This window comes from Mustela putorius, unplaced genomic scaffold (assembly GCF_011764305.1).
Source record: "Mustela putorius furo isolate JIRA1106 unplaced genomic scaffold, ASM1176430v1.1 tig00000430_pilon_pilon_pilon, whole genome shotgun sequence".
Classification (NCBI taxonomy): domain Eukaryota; kingdom Metazoa; phylum Chordata; class Mammalia; order Carnivora; family Mustelidae; genus Mustela; species Mustela putorius.
The window spans coordinates 3578154-3595626 of NW_025421377.1; the positions used below are offsets into that span (position 1 = coordinate 3578154).

The 17473-nt window shown below is 37.9% G+C and overlaps 1 protein-coding gene across 3 annotated transcripts in view; it reads right to left on the minus strand.

Annotated features, from left to right (window-relative positions):
* The window catches only part of CORIN (corin, serine peptidase), a 246751-nt gene that overhangs the window by 190188 nt on the left and 39090 nt on the right, over nt 1-17473 (minus strand). For all 3 annotated transcript variants that reach the window (XM_045079705.1, XM_045079704.1, XM_045079706.1), the window contains exon 3: nt 5568-5768. In XM_045079705.1, coding sequence (XP_044935640.1) covers nt 5568-5768 — 201 coding nt within the window. The remainder of the gene's footprint in view (nt 1-5567; nt 5769-17473) is intronic.

Here is a 17473-nt window from a genome sequence, read left to right on the forward strand (position 1 = left end):
CTGATTTTTCTAAGGATGTGAAACCAACAGCTAGAATTCTGTCACCCCAAAGCAGTATTTTGCAAGCTGAAAGCTGTGACAGGTGTTCTTACAGGGAGAAAGTTATGTAGGTGTCTATATAATTAGAGATAAACAATTTATGCCTATAGATCTAGCACAACTACAAAATTAATATGTATAATTTAAATAGAAACAAAACTATAAAACTTATGAAATTTAAGTTAATTATTTTCATGAATAATATTAACAGTATTCTATGAAAAGTATGGTGCTGAGTCACAAGTTCTTCTGTATTTAGGAAGCTTATACTATCCCGTATCCCAGCTGAGCAAGTGGGTCACCATTTTTCTCTGTTTGAATTGCCATAAAGTTGTCTTTTGTACATGAAGCCAGTACATACTTTAGTTCCACTACTGAGAAAAATATCTATCAAGTCTGCCTCCATCCCTTTCTTGATGGCTGGGAAACATCTAGCCAATACAGCTTAGCAGCCACATAAATCATAAATAGAAACTCAAGTACAGGCACGAAAATTCCATGTGAGTACTTGTTATAAAATGGTTATCCAGGAAAGAGCCTAGATGTCCATCAACAGATGAATGGATAAAGAAGATGTGGTATATCTATATCGATATCAATATCGATATCGATATCAATATCGATATAGATATATATAATGGAATACTATGCAGCCATCAGAAAGACCAAAATCTTGCCATTTGCAACGATGTGGATAGAACTAGAGGGTATTATGCCAAGCAAAATAAGTCAATCAAAGAAAGACAATTATCATATAATCTCTCTGATATGATGAACTTGAGAAGCAGGGCAGGGGTTGTTGGGGAAAGGGAGGGAAAAATGAAACAAGATGAGGCTGACCAGAAGGAGACAAACCATAGGAAACTCAATCTCAGGAAACCAACTGAGGGTTGCTGGAGGTGTGGCGGCTGGGATGGGGTGGTTGGGTTATGGACTTGGGGAGGGTATGTGCTATGGTGAGTGCTGTGAAATGTGTAAAACTGATGATTCACAGACCTGTACCCCTGGGGATAAAAATATATGTTTATAAAAAATAAAAAAATTAAAAAAAAAATAGAGCTACTCTATGACCCAGGAATTGCACTACTAGGTATTTACCCCAAAGATACAGATGTAGTGAAAAGAAGGGCCATCTGTACCCGAATGTTCATAGCATCAATGGCCACAATAGCCAAACTGTAGAAAGAACTGAGATGCCCTTTAACAGAAGAACGGATAAAGATGATGTGGTCCATATATACAATGGACTATTACTCAGCCTTCAGAAAGGACGAATACCCAACTTCTATATCAACATGGACAAGACTGGAGGAGATTATGCTGAGTGAAGTAAGTCAAGCAGAGAAAGTCAATTACCATTTAGTTTCACTTTTTGTAAAACGTACATTAGGAGAAGGAAGGGAAAAATGAAGTGGGGGAAATCAGAGGGAGAGACAAATCATGAGAGACTGTGGATTCTGAGAAACAAACTGAGGGTTTTAGAGGGGATGGGAGTGGAAGATGGGGGAGCCCAGTGATGGGTCTTAAGGAGGGCACGGATTGCATGGAGCACTGGGTGTTATACATAAACAATGAATCTTGGAACCCTGCATCAAAAGCTAGTGATGTATTTTATGGTGACAAACATAACACAATAATAAAAAAAAGAAAAAGAAAATTTTAAGTATGTAAAAAAAAAAAAAAAAAGTGAATGAGGGGTGCCTGTGTAGCTCAGTTGTTAATCGTCTGCTTTGGGCTCGGGTCATGATCCCAGGGTCCTGGGATAGAACCCTGCATTGGGCTCCCTGCTCAGATGCCTGCTTCTCTCACTCCTACTCCCCCTTCTTGGGTTCCCTCTCTTGCTGTGTCTTTCACTGTCAAATAAATAAATAAATAAAATCTTTAATAAATACAAATTAAAGTGAATGAGAGGCATGACACCATTTTCATCCAATACGGAGGATTACAGAGCTGTTACCAAAGAGCATGATACCAAAACAGAACACTTGAAGCTTTTAGCACCTTGCCCCACCTTTTTGTCACTTTAATTCCTGATCAGAGTTTCTAGGTTAATTCACTGTGTACTATGTTATCTTTAACCCAAAAGCTCTTGGTTGGTCAAAGAGTTTTTTTTCCTTCCCTTAATATTGAATTTATGTTTAAAGGAGAAAACAAAAAAATGAAATTAAAAAATGCAACCTAGAAAATCCCTTGCTGAAATATAACATGCAAGCTAAGAACGAGCCTTCCCCTTTCCATATTACAACTGGGTTTCCAAATGCAGCTAATGAAACTCCAGAAGTAACAGAGGCACATAAAACCTGTTTCACATTTACAAAGCTCTGCCACACAGTGTAACAGGAGGGTATTCTGATTAAGAGTTTACCAACTGTAGTATGCTTTGGCTTGATATTGAGGATCCTCAGGCGGAAGGGTCTTAAGGGAAGTCTACTTCCTTGTACCTTTGGCCGGAATTCTTCCCTTGGTTTCCTACCCAGGATATTTGGATAGAACAGAATGTCTGGCCATTGTATTTTTGGACTTAAGTGGACTTAAATAGCCTTTACATATGCCAGGAATTTAAAATGACATGTCAATTAGACAATCATTTTTTTAAAAGTATAAAAGCAAATCCTCTGCTAGGTGTTAGTACTGACACAGGCATTAAATGATGCTTTAGGTAAAACTGGTTAAATACATATCAGGTGCAGAAGTATGATCAGATATTGTTAATGAAAAGTGATAAATCAGATATCAAAATTTTGAAATGACTATATTTCATTTCTTTATTCATTCAATAAATAATTTTTCAATTTTTATTTATTTTTTAAATTTCTTTTCAGTGTTCCAGAATTCGTTGTTTATGCACCATACCCTGTGCTCCATGCAATATGTGCCCTCTGTAATACCCACCACCAGGATCACCCAAACTCCCACCCCATGCCCCTCCAAAACCCTCAGATTGTTTTTCAGAGCCCACAGTTTCTCATGGTTCATCTCCCCCTCCCTTCTCTTCCTCATTCAAAAAATATTTCATAGTGCAGTTGACAAAACAAACTACTCTCCCCAAACATAAATATGCTCTGCAATTTCAAAGAATGCAATGAAATTACATAAGCAGGTATGGAATGCTTGAAGGAGCACTGGTCTAGGAGTCCTAGGATTGGAATCCCAATTTCATGCCTACTCCCTGCTAGACGAGTGATACTGTATATGTCAACTTAATGTCTCTAAGCCTTAATTCCATCACTTGAAATGGTATTGTCTGTCCTGCATACCTCATCAGTTAATTATATGTAACGATCACAGAGAAAGCATTTATTTTTTTTAAAGATTTTTATTTATTTATTTGACAGACAGAGATCACAAGTATGCAGAGAGGCAGGCAGAGAGAGGGAAAAGCAGGCTTTCTGGCAAGCAGAGAGCCCAATGTGGGGCTCGATCCCAGACCTGGGGATCATGACCTGAGCTGAAAGCAGAGGCTTTAACCCACTGAGCCACCCAGATGCCCCAATAGAGAGTATTTAAATATGCCCTCAAAACAACGAAAGCTCTATAATCACAGGTTAGCAATACTACTGAAATGTATGAAAAACTATCAAATCCCTTGTCATCAATATTTTTAGTTAATGCAGATGGTCCATCGAGGGTCTAGGTGGTCAGATAGTAAAGCTCCATGCTAACTGTCAAAAACATTAATGACATGGAATGATATATATCTGAAGGTTTTGACTTTTCTCCATTCAACCATTCTAATTTCACCTGGATTTCCTTTACACATCAAATTTCCTTCATACTCTCAAGCAATGTTCCAGCCATAGGAAGAGAAAACGAGTCAAACAGACCTCCATCTAGCTTCCAAACTGAGTAACAAATACCCTGTGTCCATTTACTCTTCAGAGTATGTGTCTGCCTCTTCTACTCGAATCCTAACAAATGACCAAAAACTTTCAAAATAGAGACAAATCCACTTAGCAAAAGAAAATAACAATTGCCGTAATTGCAACCACATTAATGGGGCTGAGTGTTTGCTTAAATGACTTCTGCACTTGTGATGAAAATCCCTGTTCTGAAGTAATGAAGTGCTTAAAACATGAATAAAATCATTAAAACTTCAAAATCAAACTCACCAGGAAAACAATTTTTGCTGTGCATAATTTGGGTTTACAGTTACTACTGTCAGGTTAATAAACACGGTTCTGTATTAATCACTGGTGAATACCAAGCATAAGAAATAGTTAATACATAAGTGCTATGTGACACAATGAATGCAAACAGTTTCTTTGAAGCTAGAGCAATAGGATAATTCTGCGTTTCTTCAGACACTGACAAACCTATGCTATGCTAGCTAAAAGGTAGCTTAATCCTTCCCTTCTTGGCTCAGAAAGAAAATCAATACTCTGTCCAAGACTGTGATTGCCTTTTGTGGGTTTTCATGAAAAAGGCAGGAACAAACAAGAAAATGACCATGAATGGATGGGCTTCATACAATTTTCAACCATATAATCTTGTTTTAGGAAGTAGAAAATAAGAATTAAGAGATACCTGGGTGGCTCAGTCAGTTACATCTAACTTTGGCTGTGGTCATGATCTCAGGGTCCTAGAAATGAGCCCCATGTTGGGCTCTGCACTCAGCACAGAGTCTGCTTGTCCCCCTGCCCCTCCCCCTGCTTGTGCTCTCTCTTTCTTTCTCTCTCTCTCTCGTCTTCTTCTCTCTCTCTCTCAAATAAATAAAATATTTTTTAAAACATTTTATTTATTTATTTGACAGACAGAGATCACAAATAAGCAGAGAGGCAGGCAGAGAGAGAGGAGGAAGCAGGCTCCCCGCTGAGCAGAGAACCCAATGTGGGGCTCGATCCCAGGACCCTGGGATCATGACCTGAGCTGAAGGCAGAGGTTTTAACCCCCTAAGCCACCCAAGCGCCCCATCAAATAAATAAAATCTGTAGAAAAAAGAAAATAAGAATGAAAACAACTGCAGTTCTTACAGTGACTGTGCTCTGATTATGTTTTGCCAGCACTAACTGGATCAGAGCCAAAGCTCTTGGGACACTTTACCCACAACTTTTCCCCCAACAGTATTCTTGGAAGCTTAATGCCTTTACTAAAAATCTGAGGGATACTGAGAAATAGAACCAGAGCCTGCCACCATCTAACTGGTCCCATCTCCACACTCTGTCCTCTCTCTCTCTCTCTTCCAACTCTTATTCTGGAATAGCAGACAGATCCATTTGTCCTCTCATAGACGTCATTTTCCTCAAGATGTGATTGTCAGTCAACAACACGTAAAGTAATTGCACAGACAATAAGAGAAGGAGAAGAGGAAAAAAAGGTAAAAAGAACACATGAGCACCTGAAATGCCAATTGGGGGGATAGTAATATAGTTAATAGTCAATAGTTACGTTTGCCAGAAAAGAGAATGGAGTTTTGCCTGTGTGACCTGCAAGTGATTGAGAGTTAAGAGCACTGGTTGCCACACTTCAAAGTCCACCTGTGGGTTCTGAAGACATTAAAGGGCACGAGTACTCAGCACCCTCAGACTCACTTGTGTTCTTGTGATTTTGGTCCCCTGGGAGAGAAGCATCTGTGGTCCAGGCTGGAATGTGTTGATTGGGATGTGTAGCAGATGTCACAGTGCTCTTGTTACAAATTGTATTTGTAGCAATAATATCAGACACTTGAACTTCACCATCAGTGACCAAAGGTTCACTCCCATTTGATTTAAAATAAGCTTTTTTTAATGTTCCTGGAAGAAAAAAAAAAGATATTTTGATACATTACTAGAAGTATTCATTAAAAAATAAATCCATTAAGAAAACTCTAGAGCTACTTTCCCAAGTTTCATTCCACCCAGGCAAACACAAAGAGAAAGATGATGGCTAGCCAAACTACTCACTTCACTGGAACAACCAAGAGAGTTTCTCTTCTACCATGAGTACCCTAACTCTGTGAAGAGTCTGCTGCTTTCTCAAAAGCTTCAGGTAGAGAAATTGCATCTCCATCTTGGTGTCCCCATGCCCAAAGAATTTAGGGCAATTCCACCTCACCTGAGACTCACAACAAATAAATGAGATATGGTAAATCTTACAGTGTTTCCTTCCTCTTTTCTCAGGTTCTCAATTTCAAAAATCATTTTATGATCTTTAGTACCTAAGGCACAAGCTTTTTATATCTCTGCTCTCTGCCACCAAAGGACAATTGTGCCTGCTTAGCTTTGGCCTTACATCCCTCCACGTTTTCCAAATTTCAGTGACCTATGCATCATAGATAAATAAAAATAATAGGGCTCATATGTTTACCAACACTATATCATAAAAACTCCCCAAAAGTAAAACTCTAATTCTAGAAAAACTGAGAGAAGGAACTAAATTATCTTCATCTTTGACCAGAAAATATAAATATAATACAATCAATATGATGTAGTTGTTAAACTAAGATGATCAACTCGTCACTTTTTTGAGGTATTCATTCATTGACAAAACAGTCAAACGATATTGGAAATTACCTAGCTTTGGCTTCGGCAGAAACTCCTGAAAACTCTGAAAGAGATGATGTATTTTTAACTTAGTAAAAATAGACAACAGACTGTTTCCAGAATATAGCACTATAATTGTATGTCACTAAAATAAACAAATGTGATATTGATTCATTATAGAAATACCCGAGGGAGGGTTTTTTCCCCCCCCTAAAGGAATTTACAATGAATGCTCTTATTGGCTCTTCCTTTGCCAAACAGTCCACGGGCCATTAAAAATAAAATAAATATAAATAAAATGTTTAATATCAGTCTATGGAAAAAATTTCTCCACATGTGCTTGACACTTGGAAAACATTAACTACAAATCAAAATAGAAAAGCAGCTGTTTTCTAGCTAACACTAAGGTCAACGGTTTCATCTGCCGAAAGATTCTAAATAAAACGGTGCAGCATAAAAGCTCAATTGTGACCATGTGGTGCAGGTAACACGCTCTCCAAAACGTCTGTGTGATTCTGAGTCAATATTAAAGTCATCTTAAATGTGATAGACTTGATGACTGTATAATATGTATAATATGGTATTTCTTTCATACAGAAGAATGTATGAATCAATTAGATATGATTTTATTTTCATCTATTTATGTAATTGTTCTCAATGTTACTTATTTTGACATAAATAGCCTTTTCGCAGTAACATGTTAATTCCACTAATGTGGCTATCATGGACTTTTAAAGCCCATAAAGGTGATTGGCTTATGATGCTAACCCTCTGAATCAACATCCGGCTCTGTCAACGGACTTTCGGCAAATGCCAACTCCTCACAGTTATAACCCTGAATAACTCACTTAAAAGGAGTGCCTTCCCCTATGAAATATGCCAACAGTTGTTCTTCACATTTTGTTTATAGTGATCAGCCACATTAATAATCTTTCCTTTATCTTTTTCATCTAACCACAGGGGCAAAAGTGTTAAATGCATTCTTAGGAAACGCTGATTTGGATAACAACTTCCTGCAAAAATTCAGCTTCCCGGGGCACCTGGGTGGCTCAGTCAATAAGTGGCTGCCTTCGGCTCAGGTCGGGTCCTGGGTCAAGTCCCGCATCGGGCTCCTTGCTCAGTGGGAAGCCTGCCTCTCCCTTTCCCACCCACCCCTGCTTGTGCTCTCTTTCTTGCTGTGTCTCTGTCAAATAAATTAATAAAATCTTTTTTAAAAAATGGTTTAAAAAGAAAATTCAGCTTCCCTGCTCTTAAACTCACATATCAAAGCAAGTTGGCAGAATAGACAGAAAGGCAAAGGTAACTGGGTGTGATGCAAAAATAATGAATATTGTTACGCTGAAAAAATAAAAAATTAATAAAAAAATTTAAAAAAAAAACAAGAAGAAAAAAGAAAGGCAAAGGTAATCCATGATATAGGGTTGTGGTTGGAGTTACTGTTCTTTGAATACAATTTTAAAGGGACAGTCAGACCAACCAACTGACAGAGAGTGGGAGAAACACACCTAAGGACCTATCTAAAAAGCCTGAACTCATTAGACAATTTATTTTCAAGCATCTCTGGAAACCCACCAACTCTCAACTCACAGTTGGTCATCTATGATGCTTTTTTTTTTTTTTTTAAAGAACAAAAATTAGAACTCAGTAAGACTGAATGCCCTCAGACTATACCATGATGAGCTGTAAAAGTGCTGAGGGTTATTAGCCCAAAGTGGAGGGTTCATTCTTCCTGTTTTGCCCCCATCCTCCTATATTCCTATTTTTATAGTGCTGTGGTTCAAAGTGCAGGTCCTACAGCCTGACCACCTGGATTTCAATCCCATCTCTGGTACTGACCAGCCCTGAAACTTTGGGAAAACTCTCAAATACCATAAAATAAGGAAAATAAAAGGCCCTCCCCTCAAGGGACTGGTCATTAGGATCAAATTAGTCTTTCTCTCTCTCTCTCTCTCTCTTTATATATATATATACATATATATATATGTATATATATATATATATGTATACACACGTACACACAGACACATTTGGAACAGGTCCTGGCACATAGTAAGTTCTCAATAACTTTTAGTCATTACTACATAATGATAGTCATGAAAGGAAAACTGCCTTCCTAGGATTACTCAGGTGCTCTTAAATAAATACCAGTTTTTACTGACAATAAATGCAACCCACATAACAAAAATGTTCAAAAGAATCACTTAACCTACTTTTGGAGTGAATGAAGTGGGGGGCTCTTTCATGCCAAGTTAATGCAAGGCCACACTGATCAAGGCTGTATGGCTTAAATGGTCATGGAGTTTTCCTAAACAGAAGAGGGAGGTGAGTGGGTATGCGTCAGAGCCATGCCGCATACAGACTCAATGGACCACTGCTCATTTTGCATAAGGAAAGAGGCCACAAGCCAAGGAAAGCAGGAAGCCTCCAGGAGCTGGGAAAGATAGGAAACAGACTGTCCCCTAGAGCCTCCAGAAGGAATACAGTCCTGCCAATATCTTACTTTTAGCCTAGTGCCATTCAGACTTCTGCCCTCCATAACTTGAATTTAATATATTTATGTCATTTTAAGTTACTAAGTAATTGATTTGTTTCAGCAGTCATAGGAAACTAATACAGGCATCTTGCTAGGGATATTCAGTATAGGCATCTACAGAGCTGGCTTTCCAACAATCTTTTAAAACAGATGAAATTACTAGCTCTTTACAGAGTTTCAGGGAGAAGGAAAACAAAGCTTTCAAGAGTTATTTAACTTACCCAAGAATTGAGCTGGGACGTGATACACACACATACACATGCACCCACTCACACTTCTCACTTCGAACAAGTTGTACAAGTTGGAAAAAATCAACCACCCAATGCATGGAGAAAAAATTACCTTCCTATGATACGAGTTTGAAAGTAATTCCTTATCTTTATATCTCTAGCCATGTGGTAACACATTTACTTGGCATTTTCTATGTGCCAGGAACTTTTGTATTTACTCTCTGCTGAAAACACATTTAGTAAGAGCTTCTTATCATCAAGATGTTTATAGATTAGTTGAGGGAAACAGGCATGTAGTCTAAAAATACAAACCATGATACAACGGCTTTGAGAATGATATGCATAAGGCAATCTGGTGACAGAAAGTAGAGAAGTAGCTGTCATGCCATTTGAGAAAGTTAGAAAAGGTTTCTTAGGGGAGAATCATCCTCAATAGAAATCTTTTTTTTTTTTTTAAAGATTTTATTTATTTATTTGACAGAGAGAAATCACAAGTAGACAGAGAGGCAGGCAGAGAGAGAGAGAGGGAAGCAGGCTCCCTGCTGAGCAGAGAGCCCGATGCGGGACTCGATCCCAGGACCCTGAGATCATGACCTGAGCCGAAGGCAGAGGCTTAACCCACTGAGCCACCCAGGCGCCCAACCTCAATAGAAATCTTAAAAGATATTTAACGATTGTGTATGTTTGAGCAAAGCATTTGTGAGGAAGAAGGGGTGTGGTAATAGGGAATGGAGAACTTTCTAGATGGAACAAAGGGGAAGATATGCAAAGCCCAGCAGCAGGTCATTAAATACAGCCAGCACACGGGGGACTGGCAGGAGGGAAAGCGAGAGAAGGAGAAGCAGCCACATTATGAAGAGTAGTTCCTCTTAAAGTCCTGGAATTGTTCTTATGATGAGGAATTTTGTAGGATCTTAGATGGGGTGGCACAATGGAATGATTACTGGGGCAGCAGGATGATGCTGGAATGGCGTCAAGTCTGGAGGATAATAAGGATGCTACTGCAATAGTCCGAGTGAGAAAAGAGTATGGCCTGACCCAAGGCAAAAGCAACCAAGACAAAGGTAACATTTAGAAGAGAGTTTTCAGAGGCAAAATTGTGAGTGACAGGGAACAAGTCAGAGGTCCCGTCCCGGTTTCTGGTTTGAATTACAGTGTATCTGAAGGGACCCTCCCCCCACCCCTACACTGCGAGAGAAGTGGTAATCATTAGGGCTACTGATCAAAAATTTTCAATTCTCTTGCATTCTACTAAGACACATGCGTGGGTTACACTCTCTGACCTAATTCCCTGTCTCTGGACTTTTTTGACATTGGTCAAAGGGTACAAACTTCCAGTTATAAGATGAGTAAGTTCTGGGCATCTAGTGTGCAGCCTGGTGATTGTGGTTAATAATACTGTATCATACACTTTAAAAAAAGAAAAAAAAGAATCTCCAGGGCTCTTTTCCTTTTTCTCAGGCACAATAATTTGCACAGGTGCAAGATGATGGCTGTCCCTCACTTTAGTCCCTAAATGATTTCAGTGAGCAAAGCCCCCGTGCCATTCACAAAGGACTTGTAACACCAAGGAGAAAATACCTTTGTTGTTTTTAAACCATTACTATTTTAGGATTACTTTTGTTATACAGGACAGCACAGCCTCTCCTGACTGTTACAACAGATAATTTACAAATACATTGAGTTTACAATGCTTGCAAAACATTCAAGGGGAAAAAAGTCTAAATCTAAAGAACCTTAACATTTCCTCCAGAATGATTTGCCAGACCGCCACAAATTTATATCTTCCAGAGCACACACTCTTTGGATCACAGCTACTCTCAAGAACCATCGTCTGTTTCCCTGTCTGCCTCCTTGAAGGTAGGAAGATGCATTATGCACGTCTGCATCTCAGCAGAATGTTGGGCAACAGTGTCGGCCTTAATGACTACTTGTTGAAATGTATGGATGATGAAGGCATGGGAGTGGATGACATTGCCGAGAGGGGCATGGGTGTCAAGTGAGAAGAAAGAGAGAGCTTAGGACAGAAATCCCAGCATTTAATGGCTAGGTAAAGAAAGATGAACTCAAGCAGACAGAGAAAGAGCTGTCAAGACATAGCAGAAAAATCAGAAGTGAGAACATGCAGGCAAAACAGAAGCACATTTTGAAAAGAAAGGAGTAATTAAGACTGGATAAGATCATATCTGGTCATATGATCCCAGCTGAATGACAGACAATGTTGCTGGCACCAACTAACCATGAACATGCTCCCTTGAAACTGGCAAAAACAAGCACAGAGAGAAAGCATGAGGTTTTTGTGTTTTGTTTTTTTTTTTAAAGGACAATAATAATTACACTTATTGAGCATTTACTGCTAAGCATTTTAAATCCATTATTCCATTTACTCTTCACAACCTTATGAAGTAGATACTAATATCATTTCACTTTACAAAAGAGAACTAGAAAGTTCTATGAAAATTGCTCAAGATATCAAAGCCAGCAACTGAGCGGGAATTCAAAACCATGCAGTCTGACTTCAAAGCCTAGTCTTTCCACCAAGATGTTTTGTTTTTCAAGTGGTGGTATTTATCATTTTTATTTATTAATTTTGAACAATATCTTTAAAAAAAAGTCAAACTTCATTCTCTATTTTAGGAAAACGGTTGGCTCCACATTAAGAATGAAGATGAAAATCTATCTCCTCTGACCACCCTCCTGCTCTCCATTACCCAATTTTGGTTGTTATATTCTTTTATTTACTTTTTAAATTTTATATCTTTTTTTTAAAAAGTCTTATTCAAATGCACATTGGTTTCAAATGCTGTGCATTGGATAAAAAGTCACTGGTGCCTCAGAAAGGACATTTAGTAGTATGACAAAAAGAGAAAGAGGGAAGATCAGATTGCGGCGTGTTGAGGACAGGATCAAGCACAGAAATCACCTTGGGATCTTGCTAGAATGCAAGATCAAGAGGTCTGGAGTGGGATCTGCTTTTCACACAAACTCCCAAGGAATGTTGACATTGTCCCCATGCACTACACTTTGAGTACATGGGTTTAGACTCCTATTTCAGAAAGCTTTAAACATTACATATAACCTCAGGCCTGAGCAATTAAAGAAAAACTATTCTCAAGTTTGAGAACTCTATGTCCATGAATCTACACCTGAAGGCCAGGGTTATTCAAGGAATATGGGGGACTTAGGAATACGGAGTCAGGTCATAAAAGGTCATACAGGATCTTAGATTTCTGGTGTATGGAAATAAGGATCTGGGAAGTTTTTCCATATTAATGTGATAATCGAAATGAAATATTCTAAGTTAGGAAGTTAAAATTCTTCTAATTCCAAGTTCTTATAAAAGCCACAAGCGTAAAGAAGTTTGCTGAGAGAAAAACGATATTTAAGTTCAATGATCTTTAGCTCAGCTAGCATTTTTGAAGCGGAAAGTCACTTTTGTCGAGGAATATTTCTCCTGAGTTCAAGAAAAATGGGCTATTTGCCATATTTCCTACAATCTTCACCACTATAATTTGTCTTTCTTCTTCACTGCATGACAAAACAAAGCATTAACTGGCCACACACTGTCCTTTCACAGTACTACGAAAATTAGGAAAGCTACCTTGGACCACCCTTGATAAGCTTATGGTTAAAACAAACAAAATTTATTTTAGAAGTGGATGAATAGAAGGGCCTTTGAAATCAAGACTTCAAGAGCCTGGGAAAGAAGACAGGAAACAAGCTAATGAGACTTTCTGGACCATAACTTTGGTGAAATTAAGATGACTAATAGTTTGCAAAAGTCCAAAACACCCTACACTTGGAGAACTGTTGCAATAACCCCATATTTTTTCTTCCTGCCACATACTCTACCCACTTCAACCTTCTCTCCCCACACCTGCCAGAGGCACCTTGTAAAAGCCTCTGAAGATCAACCAAGTCACTCCCACACTCCACATCCTCGTGGAGTTCATGTTGAAAGTGCCACTCCAACCGTCCTCGACTCAAACTAGCTTTGGGCCCCTGTCATAAACTCACATAGCAATTGTCTCCTCCCACATCAGAGTCACCTCTGGTGTCATTAATTAATTGTGGGATCATTTTTTAATGCCTTCATCCCTCACTGAACTGTGGAGCCCACGAGGGTAGGTTTTATTCAGTGCCATAACACACTGCCTTGCACTCAATAAATGTTCATTAAAGGGTCGAATAGAGCCAAAATACCGCTATAATTCTATTTTGCCGAATGTTTCCCAACATACCAAAATAATTTTACTTTAAATATTGTGTATATGTGTTTATGTATTATTTATATATTACATATAATTTAAGGCAGATATCGATGCAATCTCTAATAAAGTACTCTATCACAAAAGCTAACTCTTGTAGGCATGGGAAGGCAGCATGACCTGCTCCTGGCTTAATTCTGATAAGAAATGGATTAGCCTCTGAAATTAATCTTCGGGTCTAAGTATAAGAGCTGTGTGAAACTTGCCATCCATTGCAAATCCCACAGTCAAATTTATTCCTTCCTAGTGACTTCACTGGCAATTAAAACATATTGTGGCAATGGCTAGGTTGTAGAGTTATTGAGGTTATGAATTCTGGGATTACAATGACAATGGATAATAGCACAAAAATTTTAGTTCTTATGGATAGAGTTAAAAAGAAATAAACACGTTTTTAGTCAATTTTTGAGTATAATAAAATCTAATTCTTTACTTCCATAATAAATTTGGTTGTTTATGAAAAGGCTACAACAAATTTAATTTCATTTGACTTACATAATAATTCTGTAACATGAGTAAGAATTTAATTCTTCCTCTGACAGAGAAGTTGAAGGATCTGACCAAAACCCACACATCTAGTAAATGGAAGAGGAAGAACACTAAACCCCAGCCTTATAAAATTATTATAAATTATTTTTCTATGTCACATGGCTCTCCATTATTAAGCTATAACTAAAGAAATAAAAACCTAGGTAGAATATTATAACTTCCCCACTCTTCAGTTTTCCTTTCAATGTCTTTCAACAACCTAAATCTTTTTGTATTTTTATTTTTTTTAAAGTATTTATTTATTTATTTATTTATTTGAGAGAGAGACAGTGAGAGAGAACATTAGCGAGGAGAAGGTCAGAGGGAGAAGCAGACTCCCTGTGGAGCTGGGAGCCCGATGTGGGACTCCATCCCGGGACTCCAGGATCAAGACCTGAGCGAAAGGCAGTTGTCCAACCAACTGAGCCACCCAGGTGCCCCCTAAATCTTTTTTTAAAAAACATTTTTGGGTATAATTGACATAGTGTCACATTAGTTTCATGCATGCAACATAGTAATTCAACTTCTGTTACGCTATGCTCACAAGTGTAGTTACCGTCTGTCACCGTACAAGGCTACTCAAATATCACTGACTGTGTACCCTATGCTGCGCCTTTTATTCCTGTGGCTTATTCAATTGGTGGTAACTGGACGCCTGTATCTCCCACCCGTCTTCTCCCACTTTGCCCATCCCCCATCCCTTTCCCTCTGGCAGCCATCAATCTGTTCTCTGTACTTACGGTCTGATTCTGCTTTTTGTTTGTTTGCTTATTTACTTGCTTTGTGTTTTTTATATTCCACATATGAGTGAAATCATATGGTATTTATCTTTTTCAGTCTGAGTTATTGCACTCAGCATAATAGACTTTGGGCCCATCGATGTTGTCACAAATAGCAAGATCTCATCCTTTTATAAATGACCACAAAATATTCCATTTCATATCTATATATCTATAGATATAGATATACTGCCTCTTCTTATCCATTAGTCTACTGATGGGCAATTGGACTGCTTCCATATCTTGGCCATTGTCAGTAGTGCTACAGTAAACATAGGGGTACATGTTACTTTTTGAGTTAGATTTTTCATTTTCTTTGAGCAAATCTCAGTAGTAGAATTGCTGGATCACACAGTAATTCTACCTTTAATTTTTTTTGAAGAATTTCCACACTGTTTTTCACAAGAGCTTCACCAATTTGCATTCCCAAAAACTGTGCCCAAGGGTTCCTTTATCTCCACATCCTCACCAACACTTATCATTTCTTTATGTTTTTGATTTTAGCCATTCTGAGAGCCAAAACGTTATATTTCATTTTGTTTTAATTTGCATTTCCTTGCAAACTTCCTTGATTGATGATGGTGAGCATTTTTTGATGTGTCTGTGCATCTTCTTTGGAAAAATGTCTATTCAGATCCTCTGCCCATATTTAATTAGATTATTTGGGGTTGTTTTTTTTTTTTTTTTTTTTTTGGTGTTCAGTTGTATAAGTTCTTTATATATTTTGAGTATTAACCCCTTATCAGATATATCTTGTAAATACCTTCTCCCATTCAATACATTGTCTTTTTGTTTTGTTTATGGTTTCCCTCACTGTGTAGAAGCTTTTTATTTTTATGTGGTCCCAATAGTTTAATTTTGCTTTTGATTCCTTTGCTAGAACAGACATATCAAGGAAAACATTTCTATGGCCACTATCAAAGAAATTACTACCTATGTTTTCTTCTAGAAATTTTATGGTTTCAGATCTCACATTACCTCTTTAATCCATTTTGTGTTTATGTTTGTGAATGGTATAAGAAAGTGGTCCAGTTTCATTCTTTTGCCTACAGCTGTCCAGTTTTCCCGGCACCATTTGTTGAAGACTTTTCCCACTGCATGTTATAGTCTTGCCTTCTTTGTCATAGATTAATTGACCATATAAATATGGCTTTATCTCTGGACTATTTATTCTCTTTCAATGATCTATATGTCTGTTTTCACACTAGCACTATATTGTTTTGACTAAAGCTTTGTAGTATATCTTAAAGCCTGGGATTGTCATCTCTTCAGCTTTGTTCTTATTTCCCAAGAAGGCTTTGGTTATTTGGGGTCCTTTTGGTTCTATCAAAATTTTAGCATTACTTGTTCTAGTTCTTTGAGAAATGCTCTTAGTATTCTGAGAGTAACTTCACTGAATCTGTAGACTGTTTGGACATTGGGTGGTATGGACATTTTAACAATACTCATTCTTCCAATCCATGAGCATGGAATATCTTTCTGTTTGTTTCTGTCATCTCCAATTCTTTCATCAGTGTTTTATAGCTTTCAGAGTATAGATCTTTCACTTCCTTGGTTAAGTTTATTCCTAGGTATTTTATCCTTTTTGGTGCAATAGTAAATAGAACTGTTTTTGTAATTTCTCCTATTGGCGCTACTCATTCTTAGTGTACAGGAATACTATTGATTTCTGGGGGTTAATTTTGTATCCTGCAAATTTGCTGACTTCAGTGATTACTTCCAATAGTTTTTTGGTGGAGTCATTAGGATCCTCTATATATGGTATCAAGTCATCTTCAAATAGTGACAGTTTATCTTCTTCCTTACCAATATAGATGACTCTTTCTTTTGCTTTTCTGATTGCTGTGGCTAGGACTTCCAGTACTATGTTGAATAAAAGTACTGAGAATGGACATCCTTGTCTTGTTCTGATCTTAGAGATAAGCTCTCAGTTTTTCCCAATTGAGTATGATGTTAGCTGTGGGTGTTTTATACATGACCTTTATTAGGTTGAGGTATGTTCCCTCCACTCACTCTGTTGAGAGTATTTATCATGAACTGTTGTTAAATTTTGTCAGATGCTTTTCTGCATCGATTAACATGATCACATGATTTTTATTCTTCATTTTGTTCATGTAGTTTATCACACTGATTGATCTGCAAATATTAAATTATCCTTGCATCCCCAGAATAAATCCCACTTGATTGTGGCAATAATCCTTTTAATGTATTATTGAATGGTTTGCTATTTTGTTAAGGATTTTTGCATCTGTGTTCTTCAAAGATATTGGCTTATAGTTTGTGTGTGGTTTTGGGGGTGTGTGTGTGTGTGTGTGTTGTCTTTGTCTGGTTTTGGTATCAGGATAATGCTGGCCACATAAAATGTCTTTGTGAGCTCCCCTTCCTCATCTATTTTTGAAATAGTTTTTTTTTTTTTAAAGATTTTATTTATTTATTTGACAGAGATCACAAGTAGGCAGAGAGGCAGGCAGAGAGAGAGAGAGAGAGAGGAGGAAGCAAGCTCCCTGCTGAGCAGAGAGCCTGATGCGGGGCTCGATCCCAGGACCCACAGATCATGACCTGAGCTGAAGGCAGAGGCTTTAACCCACTGAGCCACCCAGGCGCCCCTATTTTTTGAAATAGTTTAAGGAGAGTACAT